The sequence below is a fragment of the Engraulis encrasicolus genome, chromosome 11 (genome assembly GCF_034702125.1).
Source record: "Engraulis encrasicolus isolate BLACKSEA-1 chromosome 11, IST_EnEncr_1.0, whole genome shotgun sequence".
NCBI classification, from domain to species: domain Eukaryota; kingdom Metazoa; phylum Chordata; class Actinopteri; order Clupeiformes; family Engraulidae; genus Engraulis; species Engraulis encrasicolus.
The window spans coordinates 15,882,102-15,906,097 of NC_085867.1; the positions used below are offsets into that span (position 1 = coordinate 15,882,102).

General features: G+C 43.8%; 1 protein-coding gene across 2 annotated transcripts in view; it reads left to right on the top strand.

Annotated features, from left to right (window-relative positions):
• Positions 1 to 23,996, top strand: part of gpat3 (glycerol-3-phosphate acyltransferase 3) — a 71,238-nt gene that overhangs the window by 15,116 nt on the left and 32,126 nt on the right. The window contains exon 14 of one of the 2 annotated variants that reach the window (XM_063210025.1): positions 799 to 894. In XM_063210025.1, the coding sequence (XP_063066095.1) occupies positions 799 to 883 (85 nt within the window). In that variant the 3' untranslated portion in view covers positions 884 to 894. Of the gene's footprint in view, positions 1 to 798; positions 1,633 to 23,996 lie in introns of those variants that run through there. The other variant, XM_063210024.1, reaches the window with a different exon arrangement.

A 23,996-nucleotide genomic window follows, 5' to 3' on the forward strand; every position in this document is an offset into this window, starting at 1 on the left:
ACTAACAATTATATTTCTGTCCAGCAGAGGGAGCCATGACTCCTTTAAACCCAGAGGCATTTGTAAACGCCTCTGTTTAAACCAAAAGTTTCAGTCAGTTAGTTACCATACAAAGGCTTTTAAGGTTTCATAATACAAGCAGGACATTGTCATTTCAGCTCCATTTCCATCGACAAATTCTATGTTTTTTTGTTTTCTGCTTTTCCATCTGCCTTGGAAATGATGCCTTGCTGTGTCTTGAAGAGCGACCTTAAATGCATTCACCAGTTTCCCTATGTACAGTGTACAAGCAGACATACTGAACAGCTGGTTGGTCCACATATACTGATGTATTCATTTTCTCTCATAACGCTAGAGTTCTGAAGTGAGTAATGAAAGTTAACAGTACATGACGATGCTGCGTTTTTTGCTCAACCCTCTCCATAGTCCTGACTACTCTAATATGGCCATGCATGGTTTGTTTACATTTTTAAAAATGCATCCTAACATACTCCAAATACCACCCCGGAAGTGATTGCCGCGTTGTAAGGTGTCTGCTGGTGCTGCATAGCTTGTGCTTCTTATGCATGGTACAGGTATTTGAACAGGCACATACATATAGTTATACCATACAGTACATAGTACATGCATGTATACTACTACTACTATTAATAATAGTAATACATAGTATTTGTGTAGGGCGTTTCTAGATACCCTTAGACATGTTACAGACCATAGAACATAAACACAAAACACATCATGAACAGTAAACTATACTATCCTAAACTAAACTACAAGCTATGTGTTTTTCCCCATCAGGGATGGAGGCCTGAAAAGGGAGAAGGTGAAAGAGACTCTGAAGGAGGAGCAGCAGAAGATGTATAGCAGCATGGTAGTGGGCTAGGAGGAGAGGAGGTATGTCTTACTCAAGCGAACCCAAGCTGTGACCAAGCCTTGCCCAGGCCTGGAACCAGACAGCTCTCACTGTTACCAGAAACCTCTCAGAGACTCTTAAACGTTCTGGCAACAAGTGTCTGTCTACCTGTCTGTCCAGGTCTTTGCCTTTGCCACTACCTGTGAGTCTTTGGACCCCATGGATGTTCAAAAAGTCAGGCTCATCTCAGTTCTCTTGCGAACGACAATCCTGCTAATGCGATCTCTATTGACGGATCAGGATTCCTGGATTCTCGTCGTTTTATATTTTAATAGACTGCCATATATGTGAATATTCAGTAAGACACACATCGTGCCGCGTATTAAGGAAAAATGTCAACTGGAAACTTCAAAACTCTTCTGTTAAGTTTTAAATCATGTCTATTTTATACAGTATTATGATGTTTTCTGTAATCAAAGAATCAGGTGCTTCCAATGCAGTATGCTGTCAGCTATGTTCAAAGTCAGTGCTCTTCGCTGGATATGACACAACCAGCACTGTGTTTTTATAAAATCCTTTACTGTACATGATGTACTGTAAACCACTGTTACATATAATTCAACTGCCATAGGAAATGTGTGTGATCATTTCTAAATTAAGCTATTTTTCTGTTGCCTTGTAACTGTAACTCTAAATCATGTTTTAAGAGCTCTTGTCCTTGGGCAGTGCCGAATTAATGCACAGGCTAGATATGGCTGCAGCCGAGGGCCCCCCACCTGCCAGGGTGATTGGCCAAAAGTGAAGAATTGTGGAATTGTGACAGGATGCAATATTAAGGAATTGATGTGTCATGTGGAGTAGAGTTGGTAGACATGTTATCCTTAATTCCTAGCTTGTAATTATGACACTGTCTATGTAAATTTGTCACGAAATGTGCCTTCCGGGGGGCCTACAACCTGTTGTGTAGGGGCCCCAGGCCTTCTTAATACGCCCCTGTCCTTGGGCAATTGCACAGTTGTGTAGAGGTCGGGACCAAAGCAGAACACTTAAAACGGTAACACTTAAGAATATGGGTCCACAAGTTAGCCACTAAAACATGCCTAGTTACTTTCTGTATAAATGACTAAAAAAAAAACATTTAAAATGCTTTAATACTTAAAACACTTTTATAAGTCACTTAAACATACAGTTTGGCATGTATTTGTGGCCAACATGTGAATCCTTTTCTAAAGTGCCCAAACACTTTAAAGTTATTGAGCCGACCATGCAAACCCAGATTTGCCTCTCCAAGCCGTCCAGCAAGAATGTGAATGTTGCAGTGCCTTGTTCTTGGTTCTCATTCGTGCTACAGTACTTTTCTGTGTGACCCAAAGATTCTTGTGGATCATTTTAAAGAAATACATCTCTGAAGGATCTTGATTTCTAGACCTGACTCTAGCATTCAACGGTGTTCTGTTTTCATGTTGCCCAACTGCACATGCTTAAATCAACCACACAAGGGCACTGTTCCACAACTAAAAATTAGTGGACCTCAGACAGAACCTCAGCTTCACCAATGTTAAATTCCTTCACACCAGTTCAAACATCCATTCCTTCATTCATTGAAAATTGAAGTAAATTAAAAGAGCTTTATTTAATAAACATCGCAAGCAAAATGTGAATGTAATATGTATGGAGTGAATGTGAACGGTGTAAAGTAAAGGAATGGGACAGTCCACCACAAACCTTGTCCAGTACCTGAGCGCCCTATGCTGTCATAGAGTAGAATTTTTATTAAACATTTGTTCGTAACCAAATGTAATATATATATAAAATGCACGTATAAATGGATTGGTTTTGGAAATCAGCCTGAGCCAGTGTGCGATGTAAACGGACAGTACTTTTCCACCTTTTTGAAAGTCAACCGGGAGTGTGTGTAGGCTCTGTCTCTGTCTCTGTCTCTGTCATCCTGTGATGGTGAATGGTGAAGGATCATTGACTGCTCCATTGCAATATGACGAGCTCATTTTACTTAGAGCTCGATTGAAGCGCCCGCAATTATATACTCATTACCATGAACCTTGTCGAGCATAAAAACTTTCTCTGGCAGAGTGAGAGCTGTTCCTTGTGCGCGCGCGCGCGTGTGTGTGTATATACTGTATGTGTGTGTGCAGATGAGGAAATAGTAAATGAGTTCTGGTCCAAGGAGAAGAGAGGAGGAGAATTTAAAAAGCAAGGATGATGATTCTTAAATAAGAATAAAAACCCTCGAATGAATGTGTGTGAGTACCGTGTGTTTTTACAACGATGGGGCTTTGATAAAGAAAAGAGTTGGTGTGAGAGAGGGTTTTTTCCACTGTAAAGTCCACTGACCCCAAAATAAATAAATGAAATAAAATAAAATAGATAGATACAAAATCATAAAGGCAAGAAAAAGAAGTTCCCAGAGGCCAGCATCACAGTCGCAACACACACACACACACACACATACACATACACACACACACACACACTGCCTGCCCCTCACCCCCCCACCTCACGCCCACCCCCCTCTTGGGCTTCAATATCAATCCTGCAACTTAAATTGCTTGAACAGAAATGTTTGTTCTCCCCCTAACTGGATTGTAAATTATTAATCGGATCTGGGGCCCGATTCTATAACCCGATTGTTAAGGTGGGACTCTCGGAGAGCAATGCTCCAGCGTACCATTTACTGTGATGTATGTGTCTGCACATCTTTATATCCAATTTAATGTGATTCAGATAGATCTCAAAAAGACATCATAAAAAAAGCATGCAACTGACCCTGGACCTGTGTGTCTCCTCAATGTGGACTCCGTGTGATTGCCTGGCTTGTCTTTAGTATTTTTGATTAGATTTTCCTTTAGGGCCCTGTATTCTTTTTTACCTCTTATTCCCTTCTTTTTCTTTTTAACCCTGATGTGATCTATACAAATGTAATGCCGGTACACTCAGTAAATATGAATAAATCGCTAAATTGAATCATTTTACCCCCCCCCACCCCCCACCCACCCCCTCCTTTTGCAGGGGAATGTAGTTCACGTCGGACATCATTTTAAATCAGCGGCGTCCTGAACCGAGCGGGCCGCTCCAATCAGCCCGCTAAATGACTGCGGCTCAGTCCTGGACCTGCCATTAGGTGGAAGGGAAGATTTTTTAAATACATCGGACTGCAATCCTCTCTCTCTCTCTCTCTTTCCCTCTTTCTCTCTCTGACTGTGGCTGGGCTGTGTGTCTGTCTGTCTGTCTGTCTGTCTGTCGTGGTGGATGTGGGTGGGTGTGCACGCTTCTATGTATGTGTGTATTGGGATGGGGGATAGTGTGTGTGTGTGTGTGGTGGTGGTGTGTGTGTGTGTGTGTGTGTGTGTGCGTGTGTGTGTGTGTGTGTGTGTGGTGTGTCTGTGTGTGTGTGTGTGTGTGTGTGTGTGTGTGGTGTGTGTGTGTGTGTGTGGTGGTGGTGCTGGTGTGTGTGTGTGTGTGGTGGTGGTGTGTGTGAGGGGTGTGTGTCTGCGTGTGTGTGTGAGGGGTGGTGTGTGTGTGTGTGTGGTGGTGGTGTGTGTGTGTGTGTGTGGTGGTGGTGTGTGTGAGGGGTGGTTGGTTGCCGTCATAATACATGTGGCCTTGAGGTAGAACTCGTCTCGGCCAGAGCGGGACAGAAATCAATAGGAATCTCAGCAGAGTCCCGTGCACTCCATAGGATCAGCGCCTTAGCACAACTTCAGTATTTTATCTCCCCCCTAAATAGTGTGCCATCAGATTCATCACCCCCAGTGGTGTGTGTGTGGGATGGGGGATAGTGTGTGTGTGTGTGTGTGTGTGTGTGTGTGTGTATGTGGAGTGGGATGGGGGATAGTGTGTGTGTGTGTCTGTCTGTTCGTGCTTGCTTGCTTGCTTGCGTGCATGCGTGTGTGTCTGTGTGTGCGTGAATGTGTGTGTGTGTGTGTGTCCTTACGTGAGCACGGACTAAGAGTTTTTTCTGCATGAGGGTAAGGCCGTCGTTTGGAGATGATGACAGGAAAGGCTCGTGGACATCCGCTGCTCTGTGAGGCCAGTGCTGTGTGTAGTCATCCTCCATTAAAGCACATCTCTGGCTTCAGGTTTCCAACCGGGTTGCCATTGGTCAACTCCACTTTACTTCACAGAGTTTACGTAGATGCACAAGCAGACAACATGAGAAAACCTAGTCAAGAGAGTTTTTGTACTCTTTGTAAACACTAAGTAAGAGTTCACTCTCTTCCCCTGACAAGGGGCAAGCTTGATTATTTGAGGTCTTCATTTATTGTACCTTATGTGTGTGTGTGTCAGTGAGGTTGTTTTTGCATTGGACACATGGAGTAGTGCTGCCATTATTACAATTCCACTGAAAAAGAAAACAATTGATTCTGCAGTTTATTTCATACTTTTTTAAATTATTATTATCACAGACACAAACAATAGCAGAATGACAAAGAATGAAATTCATTTCAATTTTATTTTTCATGTGCTTAAGTGCAGATCCTCACCTTTTCATATTTCCTTGGGCTTCATTTTTCCCCCTCAGGCTATTTGATGATGTATGCGGGAAGACAGAGCTACAATCGTGTCATTATTACTTCTCCGTGTTTAATCTGTAGTAATCATATGTCAGCAAGACTATCTTGTCACCTCTTGAGGCATGTACCCCAGTAGCCCTGGCTATTACAGTCATGGGGACGGAGACAGAATATTGTAGAAAAAAAGAGAGAAATCAATGTGTTTGTGTGTGTGTGTGTGTGTGTGTGTGTGCGTGTGCGTGTGCGTGTGTGTGTGTGTGTGTGTGTGTGTGTGTGTGTGTGTGTGTGTGTGAAGCACGTGAGGAGGGCAGTTGGGCTCTTTGCTGTCTGCGATGTGTCACATGTCTGGAAATGGATTATGGCGCGCGTACACGGCACAAATGAAAGGGATTGAAGGGGGTTGTCTGGTGCAGGAGAGCGATTGTACAAAGACAGAAGTGTGCTGTCTCTTCCCTACAGAGGGCTGTTTTCTTCCTTGAGGTGGCAGGTCGGTTGGGGTGGGTGTGTGTGGTGGATGGACAGAGATGCCTTGCACTCATCCATACATACATCCATAGCCGTAGTCAAAGGCTGGGCATCATAAATAAAATAAAATAAATGACAAAATAAAATAAAAAATACAGGCTTATTGATAGGCCAACAGATATAGGTGCATTAGTCTCGGTGAAGGTATACGTAAACAACCCAAGTTTGAGCTGTTCGCCACACATAGGGGTACACCGGTCGGGTATCACACTTTTCACACAGAACTCATGTGTAGTTGTGTGTATTCTGGAGCCCAGGGTGTGTTCTACAGCGAACGCTCAAAGAAGGGGAGTAGTATTGACAGGAGGCCCTTTGGGGATGCTAGTAATATTATTGCTATAATATTGTCATATATTTAGAGGGAAGAACATTGTCTCCTTTCAGGACGCCTATCATATCGGAATAAGGCGCATTTGAAGAAATGCAAAATACTGACAAATACTGAAAGATATTTTATTGTATGCTTGCGGCAATGCTTAATTAAATTGTAATATCTTATGAATGAATTTATTTGAGGAATGCCTATAATTGTTTATTTCTTATTTAAGTATTTCTGTTGCTTCAGTTTTTTTATTAAGTAGATATTCAGATAATATTCTCATGTTAAGAGAATAGTTGACATTTTAACTGTTAAGTTTTAAAAAGCCTACAGTTGTAGACTGTCGTGGTTATGTAGTATGCCAGTCACAGTCCTCACAGTCGTTAAACCAAACACACACATCTGCGTCTAAGGCAGTAGTTCCCAACCTGTTTTGGACCGGGACCCGATTTAACACCCCACATTTCTGGGAACCCCATACACGTTTTTGAGCGACCGAAGAAAAATGATGAGCTAACTTGTATGCTATAGATATTGATTAACCTGTAGATATTTCTTAAAGTCTAAGACTGTGGTATTTGATTCCAAATATTTACTAGTTTTTAATTAGTAATATTTACCAGTATTTTCTTTCACACCAAGACATTTCAGGTGACCCCATTTGAATTCCAGGCGACCGCACATGGGGTCCCGACCCCAGTGTTGAAAAACACTGGCCTAAGGTCTGGTCTAGGTGCTGGATCAGAGAAGTTTAGATCATTAGATAAGTGTAATGCTGTGGCCATAAGCTTCCACTCAGAATCTTTTAAAAAGTAGTTTCTCTGAGTAAATCAGTGCAGTGCCCACAGTCACAGGCAAAGGATCTTCTATGTGATGTTACACAGAAGGCCAGGAGAGGGAAACATAGGACCAGCTGATTAAGAAAAAAAAAATCTCCACTCATTTACATACCCTAATGAAACTGACTATAATTGGTCTGCATTGATTTTTTTTCCCTCTTCCTTTTTTTGATTGCGCCACAATGGAGTCTGAACTTCTTAGAGCAGAGGCCTGATTGATTTGTGGTGAGATTCGAGACCATCCAGTTTGAGGAAATAATTATGTTCTTATTTAGTTATCATCAGATGCCCCAGCGAATTGCTGTGATCTAATTGCATTAAAAAGAGCCTCTTCATTTTCTCCCGTATTTGTGGTAATAATTAGTGGAACAAAGTGAACTGTTGCGCTGTATTCTACGGAGAGGAGAGAGTTTTTTCCCCACTTAAAGAGGCAATCCTTGCTCTTCATGTTCGGATAAAGTAAGTCATTCCATTTTACGGTATGGTGTATTAGCCGTGAACATCACCCAAAAGTACAATACTTATTTTTTTAAAGGGTAAACGTAAACGGGACAAACAACTTCTGTTCCTGGTTCTCGGCTCCTGTGCACTTTATTATGAATCCAAATAAAGATATCAGTCATGACAAATGACAGTGCCAAAGAGCATTTGTTTGTGGCCTTGGAGGATATTTGTCTGAGAGAAAGGGAGAGAGAGAAAGAGAGAGAGAGCGGTTGATTTCCCACCTTCGAATCTCACGCGTCGGCAGCGGTTCACTGTTCCTCGCGGTCTCACCCCCTCCTGGGTTGTGATTGCTTTTGTTTTCGGGTCACCTCCTATCTCTCCCTCCCCAACTTTTTCCAATTTGTCAGGACTTGTTATATGAAGACAAGAACCGCTAGGCTCGGCACGCTCAAGATGCCAGCACCAATACAGACAGCCCTCCTTCCCTCCCTGCCTCCCAGCAGAAATGTACATGATGCCTGGAACAAAAAGCAACTTAAGATGACAAAGAAGAAGAAGAAAGAAAAAAAAGTTACAGGTTTTGGTGTGGCAGCCTTATTCCCCCCTCTCTCTCTCTCTACCTCTCTCTCTCTCTCACTCTCTCTCTCTCTCTCTCTCTCTCTCTCTCTCTCTCTCTCTCTCTCTCCACAGTGCCTTGAGCAATAGTTATTATCTCATCATAAAAAGGATCCCTTTTTCGACATTCACTGCGCAAGTTCATCAAATAAATAATGAAATAAATGTTGCGCTCCATTAATGTGGAATTATCTCCCCCTCATGATTAATTGTGTTAAACTTATGAATGGATGTTTTTTTTGTCTTTGCCTCCCTCCGTCTCTCGCTCTTTGTACAAATCAAGGAGAGGAAATGATGGATGATGAAGAGGCGTGATGTATGAAGAAAGCATCTGAACTAAATTGAAAGTGTACTCATCCGTTCCCGCCACACAACTAATGATAAATTGAGCATGTCACATTGAACAATACATGTTGGGCTTTAAAACATAATCCCCCCTTCTTCTTCTCCCCTCGTCCCCTCCCTTGAAGTGATGGAGGAACAGGCCACAGCAGGTAGAGGAGTTCAGCAAGGACTCGAAACCAATTTCAGACGGCTCTTCCACTGGAGCAAAAGAGAGAGAGAGAGGAGATGAGATGAGAGGAGAATGGAGAGATGGAAAGAAAGTGAAATAAGAGAGAGAGAGAGAGCGATGCGAAGCAAGAGAGTGGAGCGAAGAGAGATGAGAAGAGAGAGAAAGGAAAAGAAGAGAGAGACATGCGAAGAGAATGGAGAGATGGAAAGAAAGTGAAAGGAAAGAGATGAAAAGCAAGAGAGTGGAGAAAAAAGAGAAAAGAAGAGTGAGAGATGGGAGTAGAGAGAATGAGACGAGAAGATGATGGAGAGGTGAAAAGGGAAGTAAAAGAAGAGAGGGAGATGAGAAGAGAGAAAACGTGAAAGAAGAGAGAGAGAATGAAGAGATGAGAGAGGGGGTCTTTTTTTGCCGTACTCCTGGTAAATGGAAGTAAAAATCTCCAAAGTTAGATGATGTTGTGAACAGACTTGATGGCTCAGGGGCTCATCTCCAGGTGGAGGTGTAGATGGTCAGGCACCAGCACTAGCACTGCTGTCCAGTCCAGTCCAGTCCTCTCATGGGAAACAACTGGTAATAATGGGCCACAGCCTCTGATTTGCTACCGTCGCACAGATGGACAGAAAGAAAGAGAGTGGGAAAGCCGGGAGCGAAAGACAAAAAAAAATGATGGAGGAAGAGGGAGGGTTAGAAAGGGAAAATAGAGGGGGATGGGGAGATAAGGATGGGTTGAAAGGGAAAAGAAAGGAAGGGAGACGTAGAATGAAAGGTAGAAAGAAGAAAATGGAGAGAGAGCGAGAAAAGAAAGAGAGAGGGAAGGAAAGGGATAGAGGGAAAAAAAGAGAGAGGGAGCGATGCCATCAAACCTCACGTCTGATTTTGTTATTTGATCAGAACGCCACGGTGTTCTCATCCATTACCCTGGTCTCGGGGTCACGTCTGAATGGAATGATTAAGGCTGACCCTACGGGAGTGTCCACTCCATGGAGATTACCCACAAGCCACCACTGCTTTGCTTCCCTTCCCACTCCTCTACACTGAGCGAGAGAGAGAGAGAGCAATGCTGCCCGCAGTGCCGCTGACAGCTTTGGCCAGGCCCAGGGCAAAGTCATATGAAAGACTACCCCACCACCCAGAACACACAATGTAATGAAACCTAATTCTGGGTGCCCACCTCTCCCTGGCCCGGGACAACTAAGCCCTTTGTCCCCTCCCTACCCCGCCAGCTTCCCTAGCCGAGAGGCTCCCCCAAGAAAATATAATTTACTGATGACGGCCTTTTTCTGTCAGGCCAGAGGGAAGGACAGGGTGTGCTCAGGCACTTAAATCACACATTGCCGAAGATTGGACCCACGCAAAGCGAGCGCTAGCACTAGGACAGGGCAAACAAGCCAAGTTATGCGATGATGCCATCTCATATCACTTCAGTTTTTGTTTGCATAGTTTGATACCGTATAACCTTAACTGTGAACGGTTTTAATGCTGAAAAATGTCCACATTGACGGGATGTTGCAGTATTTCAGCTGATGTTTTGATGGTGTGTGGGTTTTCCCTTTTTTCTGCAAGTAGAGAATCCAGCACTGAGACAGAGCATAGTTCATGTATTTGTAATATTTGTTTGGTACTGTGATTTTCTTATCACCAATATCAATGTAATTGTCAATAGTAATCAATTAGCATACGATAGAATTATCTGGTGTAGCTCTCTTGATACGTATAGTTTGCTGTTATACAGAGCACACAAATATACTGGAAAAAGTGTGAGACTCCATCACAGATTAAATCATCTTGATATTGGCATTTTTCTCTGGCCTTATGTCTCTAAGCATCTTGGACGGCAGTGTCTGTATTTATTCTATTTCTAATGAAACGACTTAAAAATCGAAATCCAACATTCTAACCTGTTTTGTGTGGGATGCAGAATTATTTGGCAGACATTTCAGTTTCGTTTAGTTGAAGAAACACACTAATTGACAGGCAGCCAGTGTTTCAGATGATCAAATTCTTATTAAGATGGCATCTGGCTGGGCTCCAGGCTAGCTTTATTGTAAATAATGCCAGCTGTGCTGGGACCCACGCAAGTTGGCCAATGCGGCATTTAGAAGACTCTAGTTAATGTTCAGAAAATAAACACCTTTGATGCTCTTTCTTCATTTTTTAACTTTATTTTTTATTTTTATGTTTTCACATCAACAATAATGTGTAGAATGGTTTCAGTTTAGTGTGTGTGTCTAACATTTCCAGATATATATAGGAGGTGTGTGTTTGTCCATATTGATACCTTTGGATATCGCACAGTATTCAATATGTGTGTACAACCGAACCACAGCCACTCTGCTTCAAGATGGTACTGAAATGTGACATCATCTTTATGAAGTGAAAGGAAATTATGTTACAGTAATAGCAAAGATAGAAGTCTTATATGTCATATGAAATGTCCATATTGGTAATAAATGGCTAATGAATAATGATTATCTTTTTTTAAGCGAGGAAAGTTTCATATTGTTATGTAAGAGTGGTCTACATCAAATGTAATTGAGAAAGCCTTCACAGCCATCATTTAAAAACCATCACAACTGAGCACTGTGATGTACCCCAACCTCAGCATCCCATCTCCAAGCCCCTCAAAAAAAAAGAAAAGCCACTCCAATTTCATTTTCTCTGAAGCATACCGGTAAAAGACACACATGCACGCCCAGCCACACACACACACACACACACACACACACACACACACACACACACACACACACACACACACACACACACACACACACACACACACACACGCTGAAAACAGCAGTTCAGTGGAGCAGCACAGGACAAGTTCCGAGAGAAATGAATACTTTTTCTAATTTCTCAGCCTCAAGATGCGGCGGGCGACGCGAGAGCACGGGTGCTGGGGGTTTGTGATGGTGGTTGGTGGGGGTGGTGGTGGCAGCACGGCACCCCGAGACAATGTTGATGGATGATGTTTTAATGCCGCCGAATGTTATTTTTACTGAACAGGGAAAACTATAAATTTTTACTTCATTGCCAATGATCGCGCCCTATGCATAAAAGTGTACGCGAGCGCACACGCTGCCCATGAATAATCACCCCGGCGCAGCAGATGTTACTTTGCAGAAACCAATTCTTCAGATAAGATTTGCCGAAGATTAATTGTCTACAGCTGTTTCATGGCCCGGTGCAATCTTAATACATTTATGATAAGTTTAAAAGCTCGCTAGACGCCGCGCCGAGCCTCCCAAGTGAGACTGCGGCGAGAGAGAGAGAGAGACCAACAGATAGATAGAGAGAGAAAAAGAGAGAGCGGCAGAAAGAGAGCAAGTGAGCGACGCTTTATTCCTGCATCTGGATTCATCTCCTCCATCATATTCATTACGTTCTTTATGCAAGCCGGCGCGGAAAACGGGGGACCGCCATCCTGCCCTCCATCACCACCACCACCACCACCTCAGCACCATCCTATGCCCCCATATCCCTTAGCCCCTGGATTACTATTGTACAGGGAGCAAGAGCACTAAAGCTCCCCCCCACCTCTACCTTGTACCTCAGCCTTTCTTTTCCGTCTGCCTTTCTTTCTTTTCTTTCTTGCCACCTTCTCCTGCTCTCCCTGTACCTTTTTCATTCTGTCTCATCACCCCGCTTTCCCCTCCTCTCTCTCTCTCTCTCTCTCTTGCCCTGTATTCGCGTGAGGGAATTATTTAAATTTGTGCAAATGAGTTGTTTCCATTTTTTCTCCGTCCACATCCCAACCTCACCACCTGCCCCCAAACCCTCTCCTCCTCCGTCTCCCCAGGTGGGAAATTGAAACTGACCCGGCGTGACCTCCCTCTATTAATCGCGGCAAATTGCCGAAAATGCTGAATCCGGCTGGGTCTTGATGGTACAGGCCCCCTTTCAATGAGTCATTAATGAGGGCGCTCTGACCCGCCTGTCTCCGCTGCTCCCCACCGCATTACCCACACACACCCCCCACCTCACCCCACACACCTCAATGCCCCCCACCTCCTTTGCACTCGTTAAGAACAATCAGGGTGTTACGACCCGCACTAGACGCCTTATAAAGCGGCATTTGAATATTTGCAGGAGCTCTATTGGCGGTGTCGGAGGGGTCTTGATCCGGTGCCAAGTGGAACAGCGATCCAAGTGCTTATTTAATGCAGGGGGGTGGTTGGGGTTGGAGTTGGGGCTGGCCTGTGTGTGTGTGTGTGTTGGGCGGGGGGAGGTATTGTGGCTCACAGTCTCGAGGGGCACCCCTGATGGGTTGACATTGCCCATGTGACCGCTGGCTAATGCTACAATACTAGGGATGGCACAAACCGCACCAAAAACCGAAACCGTACAATTCACACACATACCGAACCGAACCGTGCAATCCGTGGCAAACCGCAATTCATGTACTGCCCAAAAAAAATGTTAAACAGAGAGTCTAGGAGTATCTTATACGCTAATGTTTTAACAGAGAGACTGGATAAGACCAATCAGAGGATGACACAATTAAAATCACACCATTTTCACATTATATATACCCTATACAATACCCTGTGTTCCCCAGGATGGATGGGGATTATCTACTATTGTGGTGGAGAAGTTGTGATATTTTTTGATTGATGTGCTTCTGGCTGCACACTGTGTGTTGGGTTGTAATTCAACATGTTTTGATCGAATTTGAATTTGGCTAAGGATATGGGCATACATATGGATATGGACAAAACATACTTGCACATACTGTATATTAGTTAATTAATTAATATTCTGAAATATATATGTTTTGCTGTATATTGTAATATTTATTGGTATTCTTACTATTGATTTAGCCCTACATATTGCCTCATGTCTAAACAGATGTTTCGTCTGTTACTATTTGGTCAGTTTTATGGCTCCGGCATTCATGGTGTTCAGCTGTGGCATGCTTTCACACCACATGTTTTCTGCTGAATAACAGCAAAAATGCTCGCTGTGTGTGTGTGTGTGTGTGTGTGTGTGTGTGTGTGTGTGTGTGTGTGTGTGTGTGTGTGTGTGTGTGTGTGTGTGTTGTGTGTGTCTTCTTAGGGGTTTTGTTAGGTAGTTGTAGGTAAATTTTGGTTTCTTTATATTGTGCATTCTACATTTGTGGTATCATTGGTTGTGGCAATGGAAATGGAAATTTCGTCCACCTGTACGTCTAACACAGATGATTTCAGTTACTAAATCCTATACGTCGTAGGTACCTGCCTCAAGGGTTGTTGCTTTGACTGGTTGACAAACATATGAATTATACTGACTGTCAAGTTTGTTAACTCATTTTCACCCTTGAAACTTATATGATTTTGAAAAGAGTAATAGTGGCCGCGTTCGCGATGGCACAGTGCTGTTTTGCTGGGGAGCACGCTACATGCACACTTTGCCACTTCAATGCATTCTGGAATGCAAAGTGCGCATGTGTGCTGCCTAGCGAAAGCACCACTGCACCATCACGGACGCAGCCATTAATACGTCTGTCACAGTTGGGTCCTCGCAGTAAGCCCCCTCCACCCCAACTAAATTGTTTACACCAAGGCAGTGCCAGTCTTTGTACCCAATATGAGCTGGTTCTGCTCGTTTTGACCTGAAGTGACAAGCACTCCTGAGGCACAAAAGCGTGCACTGCCACCGCCAACAGTGACTCCTTCAAAGGTGGTGGCCGTGAGGTCTGCGCCACAATATCACCATACATGTGATTTTTCATGTACGGTAACATTGGCGTTACCACGTGTGCCCCGTCACCATCGAAAACTGAAAGTAATGTGCAGGGGCGGAGTGGCCCACCTTTTCCCACCGGGAGAATTTTCCCCTTGGCGGCCCTCTTTAAAAAAAAAAAACAAAAAAAAAACAAAGCGAACAACATGGTTTCCTAACCAAAAAGACAAAAGCCACGAAATCTGCAGTCGTACTACATGTGAACATTAGTGTTGTCAAAATATCAACCTGAATTGGAGAATTTAGCCTACACCTTGATGAAATGCACAGCCAGTGGTGTAGTCTACGTAAAACGAAGTATACGCACCCATTTCAAAATTTCAGGGATTACAGTATACCCACTTAAAATTGATTGATCCATTATTTACAATAGCACAAATATATACAGTAGGCCTACACATCAAAAAATGCTCAAATATACAGTATACCCACTTCAAAAAGTAGACTACACCACTGGAGCCATCATCACAGTCCAAAGCATTCATAGGCCTAGCCTACTAGGTTAGGCTACATCACTACATCATGGAAATGTGCACTCCACTGTCATTTTGACAGTTTGAAATTGAAATATCGTTTAAGGAAGACAGGATTAGCATGGGCACAAAGTTTTGAGTGTGGGGATTTTTAGAAGAGTAGGCTTACAAAATATAGTATAGTAGCCTATAGCTTACAAAAAGTCTGTCTACATTGTGCAATAAACCCACCATGCAGCAAATAAGCCAAACCTAGCTACTTCAAAGCACAACCATAAGTCAACAAAATGTATAACCAAACGGTGTAGACCTACCTTAAAACGCTGTCTTCGTCGCAGCAAATGTCTTTGTTTCTTGCAATTACATTTTAATCCACAGTTTAGGCTACACACCCAGCACTGCTCACATCAGAATTTGTGGTAATTATTTTGTTCCATTTCTTCAGACATTACATAAGCTACATCCTAAATGTGCCACATATAAATATATGTATGATATACATTATACTGTAAGGAGATATAAGCCTACCGCTAGTTCTAACAAACCAATGCCATCAAAACATGTACAACGTGTTTTCCTGCTTAGCTGCAGTTCACCTCCTTACCACTTGGTGGAGTCTGTTCGTAACCCAAGTCAATAACCACAGAACAAGTGAATCTGGAGTGGCAGACTGTAAACTGTAACAGTCATGTGGAAATCGGAAAATAAATCACAACTTACTAATATTTCCATTCCTTGGTAACCAATATAAATATCACAGGTTCTTGAAATACTGAAAACGAAACTATGTTACTAAGATCTAGTAAACATCCGCGATCTACGGTGTATGAACATTATCAGTAGAGGAGGGGTGTGGCCAATTTACTGTTTGACACCGTCACTGAGGTATTGCGGTCGGGTAGACGGTATATATAATGGTGAGTCAACAATATCAAAAAGTAGTGAATTGGAGATAGTTATTGTTTGCTATTTCACCCAAATACCTTGGGGCCGACAAAGAACATTCTGTGGTTAAGCACTTTAGGGCCGGCTGAGAACGCAATGCGGCCGCTGAAGTATATTTCGCGGCCGCGGCCCACCGGGACAAGTCCCCGATCTCCCGATGGCCACTCCGCGCCTGTCTGTATGTTCCCCTGCTCTTTTCGTCTTAACTTTCCACATTTTTGGCCCAACCACTGCCCTTCGCCTGTTCTTACGGGTAAACCTGTGGTCATGCTTGCTTGTGGCAACGCTGAAGCTTCACCTTAGCACTGGCACCAACACCAGAACAGCTCTGAACTCTCAAGAAATTCTATCTTACAACACAAACTTAAGAACGTCCACAAACAGTAGTCTTTTGTACATCAAGACATTTTGCATACAGTATACTGTATATCCACACACATATCCCTACCCATTCTTTATCCTACTCATACCTATGTAACCTACATACAGGACCTGGCTTCCTTTCTGTGGGCCAATGAGTGGTTGTGTGTCTTGTGTGTGCGTGGCTGCGTTGCCCATCTGGCCTTAACTCTAAGGGTGCTTATTACGGCTTCTTAGCACATTAAACTGCAATAAAAATCACCTCACCATTAACTGACAGGTACCGCCATAAATTACCCTCCCCGACTAACCTTGAGTATCGCCTCTCTTCAAAGCCACCTTGTGCATCGAAAATGACTTAATACGCTGCAATAAAACGAAACCTTCAGTCTATAAATTTGCATGATTTATTGGGGGAGTATTAAATTCATTTTCGGCCTATGAATATGCATGCAACAACATGAAAATGATGTAGCCGCGCAATGTTCATTTATTCTAATACAACAATTGCACTTAATTAAGAATTGGTCCCTTGTTCGCTTACCACCCCCGTTACATCCCCACCCCCGTCCCTCCGTGCTCATTAAGTGAAAATAATTAAGTTAATGAACTTGATATTATGCTTGTACCTAACTGTTTTGCCTCCCTGTTGGAATGCTCGCCAAACGCATTGCACATGTCGAGAGGCACAAAACACCCCCCTCGGAGACACAACAAGGGTTCCTGTAAGTGCGTAGGCGGGGGGAACACGAGACCGCAAGATGAAGAGCCTGCTCGGAACACTATGAATATGTATCAAGGGTGTTGTAATCAGCGTAATCAGTCTAACTCCCGGATGCTTGTTAAAAATGCACCGGGGGTCTTTAATTTTCCAGGAACGTATCATTGTTACATTGATCCCTTTTTGTAATGGCTTAAACCTGCTGGGGATTGTACAGTGAGGAAGAGGATGGATGGGAACTGGCCTCGGTGCATGCTGGGACTTCTCTTCTCAAGTATTTGACATCATCATTCCGCTCCACCTTCCCTCCCCTCCCAAGTGTTGTCTCTCTCGTTCCTCCTCTCTCTCTATCTTTCTCTCTCGTTCTCTCTCGTTCTCCCTCTCTCTCACTCTTTTTTCTCCTTTTTCTCCTCTCTGTTTCTCTCTCTCGCTCTCTCTCTCTCTCTCTCTCTCTCTCTCTCTCTCTCTCTCTCTCTCTCTCTCTCTCTCTCTCTCTCTCTCTCCTCTCTCTGTCCCTCTCTCTCTCTCTCTCTCTCTCTCTCTCTCTCTCTCTCTCTCTCTCTCTCTCTCTCTCTCTCTCATTCCCTCATTCGTTCTCTCTTTCCCACCCAGCACACCTTTGGGCTTTGTGTATAAACAGATAGCTGTCACGTATGAAAAATAGGATGCCTCCCTAACAAATGCCTCATTCGCGGCAGATTATTTACTTTTAATGGGCGGGGGATGAGAAAAGCACTTAATATGTGGTCACAGAGGCCGTGATGTATGGGGTCAGCCAAGCGCTGGTGACGTCCTCCCCCGTTTGCTCTTTTCAAATAAATCTATCAAACCTGGGGATTTGGTGTAAGGTGGAGCAGAGCGCACCGTAGCCTACCGTGTGTGTGTGTGTGTGTGTGTGTGTGTGTGTGTGTGTGTGTGTGTGTGTGTGTGTGTGTGTGTGTGTGTGTGTGTGTGTGTGTGTGTGTGTGTGTGTGTGTGCACGCGCGGTGTGTGCGTCTGTGAGTGTGTGTGCGTGCATGCGTGTGTTCGCACGTGTGCACTAAGGTGGAAATCCCTGCACCATGAGAAGAAGCCGCTTACTTGCCACCACTGCCACCAGAGCACCAGAATAATAGATTGTTTATGCATTTCTATCTATCCTCCCTCTTTTCCCTCCTTCCCAACCCCCCTTGTGATAAATGAGTCTTCATGAAATTGTCTCGTCCTGTCCTTACAGTGAATATGTGTGTATGGAACGGACAGGGGTGGGAGGGGCCAAGCAATTAAGCGATGAATCAGGGGCTGGCTTTTAAAGATATGCCCCAGACATTATTCCATCAGGAGGGAGATGAATGGCTTCCTGGAAGCCAGAGAAATTACAGCACTTCTCCCCACTGTCCCCACGCTTGGTTTCGGAGAGAGAAGAAGGGGACTTGAAATAGCCTGAAATGCCTGTGGAGGTGGTAATATACATATAGTTAGCTGTGAAACCGTAGTGGCCTTTTTCACACAAGCCCTACCTATATTGGTATGGTTGTTAATGTTTTCATCGTTTTTAGTGTGTAGAAGACGTTTAACATTGCTGCTTTACTATAGCATCGCTTTTTTAGTGTGCTAACATTTCGCTCTAAGCCTTTGTCAGAGATGAGATTAAATGTTTTCATAAAATTGGTTTGAACTGGTCTCGACACGCAATGATTAACATTAACACGCTGAATTATTTTACTAATATCCTGCACCTCCCTGATAACGGCAATATTAACACAAAAGCCTCCATTACCACTGACGAATGATTGCTGTCATTTGTCTTTTTATTGAACCGCGAACACGATAACACTATTCACACAGACATATTGAGACCAGTTTTATATGTAGGCCTACACGATTTAAACGCTGACAAGTCACAATGGGTTTTGATAGGCTTTAATCAAAACTGTAAAAGTTTTGTCATCAATCTTTGAAAAGATCGACATAGGGACATTTGTAATTCAAATGATAATGATAATCCAACCAGCACAGAATGAGACTCACAGGTGGGAAAGTGTATTTTTGTAATTCAGGCCTACTTTAGTACATGAATGAATAATTTATGTGTGATACAAAAAACGACATATTTGAAATACCATCATTGAAACCATACTGTATTTTACTGACAGCCGTAGCCAATAGGCCTACACAGAGTGTCTGCATGTTGCAAAGGAAATACATATAGCTGGTATTAATCTACAACTAGCAGACTGACATTGTAAAAACAGGTTTATCACGTAACCAGTCTCGTGCACGATAAGTTAGTTAGAAAAACTGCTCAGCTGTGCCCTGCCCAAAGCCATCCCTAACCTGTCAGTAAAGCAAGGTTTCTGCAGCTTTACCTTTACCAGCAACAGCAAACCAACCAAGGAGATTTCTAAAACTCTACTTACGGGTAAACGACAGCCAAAACCAATGCCATAGTATCCATATATGTGGAAACAGAAGTCCACAATATTCTTTCATGCACCATGTACATGAAAAAATATATAACTCACTTATGTACTCACAAATAAGGCATTATTGAGTGAGAATGGCATGAGATGATTGAGTGACACGATTTCACTAATTAATGGTTTTAGTAAATGCATTAAATACCCAGGTGAAGCACTGAATGGAAAGCAACATTTCAAGCTGGGCAACCCAAAAAAATCAGATCCACTCCACCTCCTGTCAGGTCCATCACCCATGCACCATTGCTCTGGTAACATTCAAATTCATTGTTTAACATACGGTACAACGCCACACACTGGCTCTGATGTCCTCTGACTTATTCTATTGATTATGATTTAGCTCTATTTTCGTTCAAACTGCTGTTCGTTCAAATTGTTGCAAAATGTTTGCATTGTTGAAAACATGTTGCTATGCTTGTTTGCTGCATAAAGTGTGTAGAGCAGTGCAATGTGCGGAGAGCAACTGAACTTGCCGCATCCGAAATGGCTCTGCAGTGCTGTTGGAAGCGATGGGCAGTGGCCGTGGCCTCTCATTCAGCTTTCCAGTGGCATATATGTCATTTTTTCCCCCCTTGATAATCAGATTCAATATTCCAATATGACATCATATATAGAACCACTGTCACCATAGAAAAGTAAGCACCACACAATGCGCTGTGTACAGTATATTTTCCTGCTTTTTTAACCTTTGCCAATCACAGTCCCTAAGAAGAAGACTTCAAGGCTCTGGACCAGCTTATCACATGCTGGGAGACACGATCCTGCCACTTGTTGATGGCTGCGGTGAAGATGGATTAGATAGATTATGCTGAAGGGGCTACGTTCTCGGAAAATGAGAAAAGAGCCTCTAGCCGACACAACCTACCCCACAACCCCCACCCCAACACATTCACGCGCACACACACACACACACACACACTCATCTCATCTCATCACCCTTTTAATAACCTGCAATATTGTAGCAGGAGATTTTTGTCTCTGTGACCCAGATTGATGAGGCCAGCACCTGTGGACATTACAAGCGCAAAATAAATTGACCAAACATCTAAAAAAAAGAAAACTACAGAAGAGGTTGAGGTGTTGGTTGAAGCACGGCGTGGAGCTGGCTTTGCTTTTATTTAAAAGCTACTCCCGTGTTTTTTTTCCCTTTTTTTTCAACAGCAATTTATAGTCTATTGACACGAGGCCAGGCAGTGTCTTCGGAGCCGTGCGGAAATTGTCCCTCCCTGAGTTGTAGATGAGATGTTGACACATGGGATCCTGAGGGCCGGGCCGCTGACAGCTTTGGCCAGGCCCAGGACAAAATAATCTGAAAGGGCTCTACTACTCTCAATACATACAAATGTAATGGGGTCCCAATTTTTGGGCCCCTTTTCCCTGGGCCCCGGAACAACTGACCGATTTGTCTGCCACCGTTGGTGGGCCTGCCTGGGAGGTTGAGGTATGGGGGCTGAAGGAGCCATCGCTGGGGCAAATATCACATTAAAAGTCTTGCGGGCACACAAGATGTTATCGGTAGGGTCAAGGGCATCCTATTGGATTCGTTCATGTCCAGCCTACAAAGAATACCTGGACTACAACCTACTCATTCCTATTGCAACATTTGATCTCTCTCTCTCTCTCTCTCTCTCTCTTTCTCTCAAACTCTCTCCACTCTCCCCATCCCAGCTCAATTCCACTGATTAGTCCCCCCTTTCTTTTATCCCCTCTCCTCCATTGCTCCATGGTTTCCTATCATTTCCTTCTTCCCCTCCCCTCCAATCCCTATCCCTATCCCTATCCCTCTCTCTATCCTTTTCTTACCGTCCTATCCCCTAGCTCCTCTGCTAAAAACCCGGCATTCAGATGCAAGCCCATTGCCCCGGCGGCTCCTCAAGTGTTCCCTCTCATTATCTCCACCGCCCTGATGTTTTGACAGCGCAGGATCCTTCACCGTCACTCAAGTCTATCAATGTCAGACTGAGGACTTACCGAGCCCACTCATATATTTGGATTAAACAGTCAAAGTCATTATACAGAACGTTATTGACCTTTTAAGATACAACTTTAATAGCTTTTTTGTCTTTTCCCCTCCTCCCCTCCCCACTCGTTATTTTCCTCTGCTTGCTTTGCTTTGGCTCGGCGCAAGCCGGCTGTGTCTTAAATACCAATGGCAGCTTGTCTTATGAAGTCCCGGCAGAATTTCTTTTCGGCGAATCAGAATCAGAATCAGACGGTTGACATCAGCCTCACCACCCACTAACCCCACCACACACACACACACACACACACACACACACACACACACACACACACACACACACACACACACACACACACACACACACAAACAAGCACACACACAAGCATGCATGCACACACACAATCCCCATCTTTCCCGGCTTCTGGGTGGCTCCCGCGTTGCAGCTGTGTTGATGAGAAAGTGAGTGGGACTAAATGAGGCCGCAATAACAGGCGAGGCACGGCAATTAGGATTACAAGAGCAAGCCACTCATTTTACGCTTGCCTGCCACGCGACGCGAGATATAAAGCCTGCTGCCTTGCCTGTCTACGGAGACACACACCGAAACATCACAAGACACGATTTCCTCCATGATGGAGCAAAGCCAAATGGATTTGGATGGCTATGAAGGGAAAAAAATTAGTTGAAACTGAACGACGTGTCGTGTGGTGACAATCAAAACAATGCCACAGTATATATTCCATTTGTATGAAACAGTGTGTTCATGTGATTTACCACAGAGCGGAGGGAATTTAAAGGAGTTTCCAGCTTGTTATTTTTTAGCACCTTTTAGCTTCTTTAAAATGTCACCATTATAATTCTAAATAAAACTTTTCTTTTATAAACTTTTCAATTTTGATCAACTACACACAACCCCTCTCTATCAGCAACAGTAGTGCTCTTATCTCCATAAATTCATGATTCATATTTGGAGACATTACCTAAGTAAATACTAGAAACAGGCAAGGACATTTGTTTTATTTCAAAGAGACAGCAATTTGTTTAAAATATGTACAGCCAGCAATATCCTTTGTCTGAATAGGTCTACTATTTATTTTATTTATGTAATTATTTCAGGTGCCTAAGGAGATTACGTAAGGTGCATACAATATTATATGTGCAAATTTTAGTGTAGGCCTATTTATGTTTATGTACACTGTATGCATGTGACCAAATGGACGAGGAGCTTTATCACAGTAATAGCATTTGAAAGTGATGGCAATTTGTTTGAAAGTTAGGGCCAGCAATAACATTTGGCCAGAAGAGAAGGCAGAGGTAAGCCATGCGTCAGTGGATGCATGTACTGTATTAGTGTGTGTGTGTGTGTGTGTGTGTGTGTGTGTGTGTGTGTGTGTGTGTGTGTGTGTGTGTGTGTGTGTGTGTGTGTGTGTGTGTGTGTGTATGTGTGTGTGTTTTTATGCAACATGTGTGTGAGTATGTGTGTACATGCTTGTGCGTGTGCGTGCTCGTGTGCGTGTGTGCATGTGTCTGCTGTGGACTCTTTCACCTGTCCGCTGTCAAAGCTGGCCAGTTATTCACCATCTCATCAACACTCAGCTTTTTTCAATCTCGGGCCCGGGGAAGTTACAGCTTTTTGTACAAGCGCCTACAGTAATTGAATTTGCTGCAGAAATGGCAGGCTGGAAAATTTCATTTTCTTCCCCACCCGTCCATGCGCGTGTGAAACAGAGAGTGAACGAGACTGAAGACCGAATACCTGTGTGCATGCGCGCGTGCGTGTCTGTGTGTGTGTGTGTGTCTGTGTGTGTGTCTGTGTGCACGTGCTTGTGTGTGTACGCGAGTATGTGTGTGTGTGTGCGCGCGTTTGTGTGTACGCGGGTGTGTGCATGTTTCCGTGTGTGTGTGTGTGTGTGTGTGTGTGTGTGTGTGTGTGTGTGTGTGTGTGTGTGTGTGGTACGGACTGGTGGCTTCTTCACAACAGCCCTCTCCAAACTTATCTGGCCTCTCTGCCATCTTCCCATTACTATCCCCTATCTTCATCACCAAACCCTCTCCCTTCTCACAAGCTGCTTGTTTTTCTCTCTGTCCTCTTTCTCTTTCTTTTCTCTCTTTCTCTCTCTATCATGCTCTTTTTTATTTTCTCTCATCTTCAATTCTTCTCTGTCTTCCTCCCACATCATGCTGCTGACAGACAGTTCTCTTTCCTCTCTCTCTCTCTCTCTCTCTCTCTCTCTCTCTCTCTCTCTCTCTCTCTCTCTCTCTCTCTCTCTCTCTCTCTCTCTCTCTCTCTCTCTCTCTCTCTCTCTCACACACACACACACACACTTTTCTTTCTTCATCCCTCATCCCTCCCTCAGTCTTTTTTCACATCATACCGCAGACACATCAAACTGCAGTTTGCTCTCCCTCCTTCTCTCTGTCTATCTCTATCTCTGTCTGTCTGCCTGTCTGTCTGTCTCTCTCTCTCCTTCTCCCTGTCTATCTCTGTCTGTCTGTCTGTCTGTCTGTCTGTCTGTCTGTCTCTCTCTCTCCTTCTCCCTGTCTGTCTCTGTCTCTCTTTCTCTCCCGCTGGCATGTCCCCCTCTCTGTCTTCCTTTCACATCACGCCTGTAGACAGAGACAGAGACAGAGACAGGCAGACAGGGCAGATCCCTTTTCTCCACTTGCTGCTGGCTAAGCCCACCGGCACCTTTGTCCATCTCCATTCCATCCC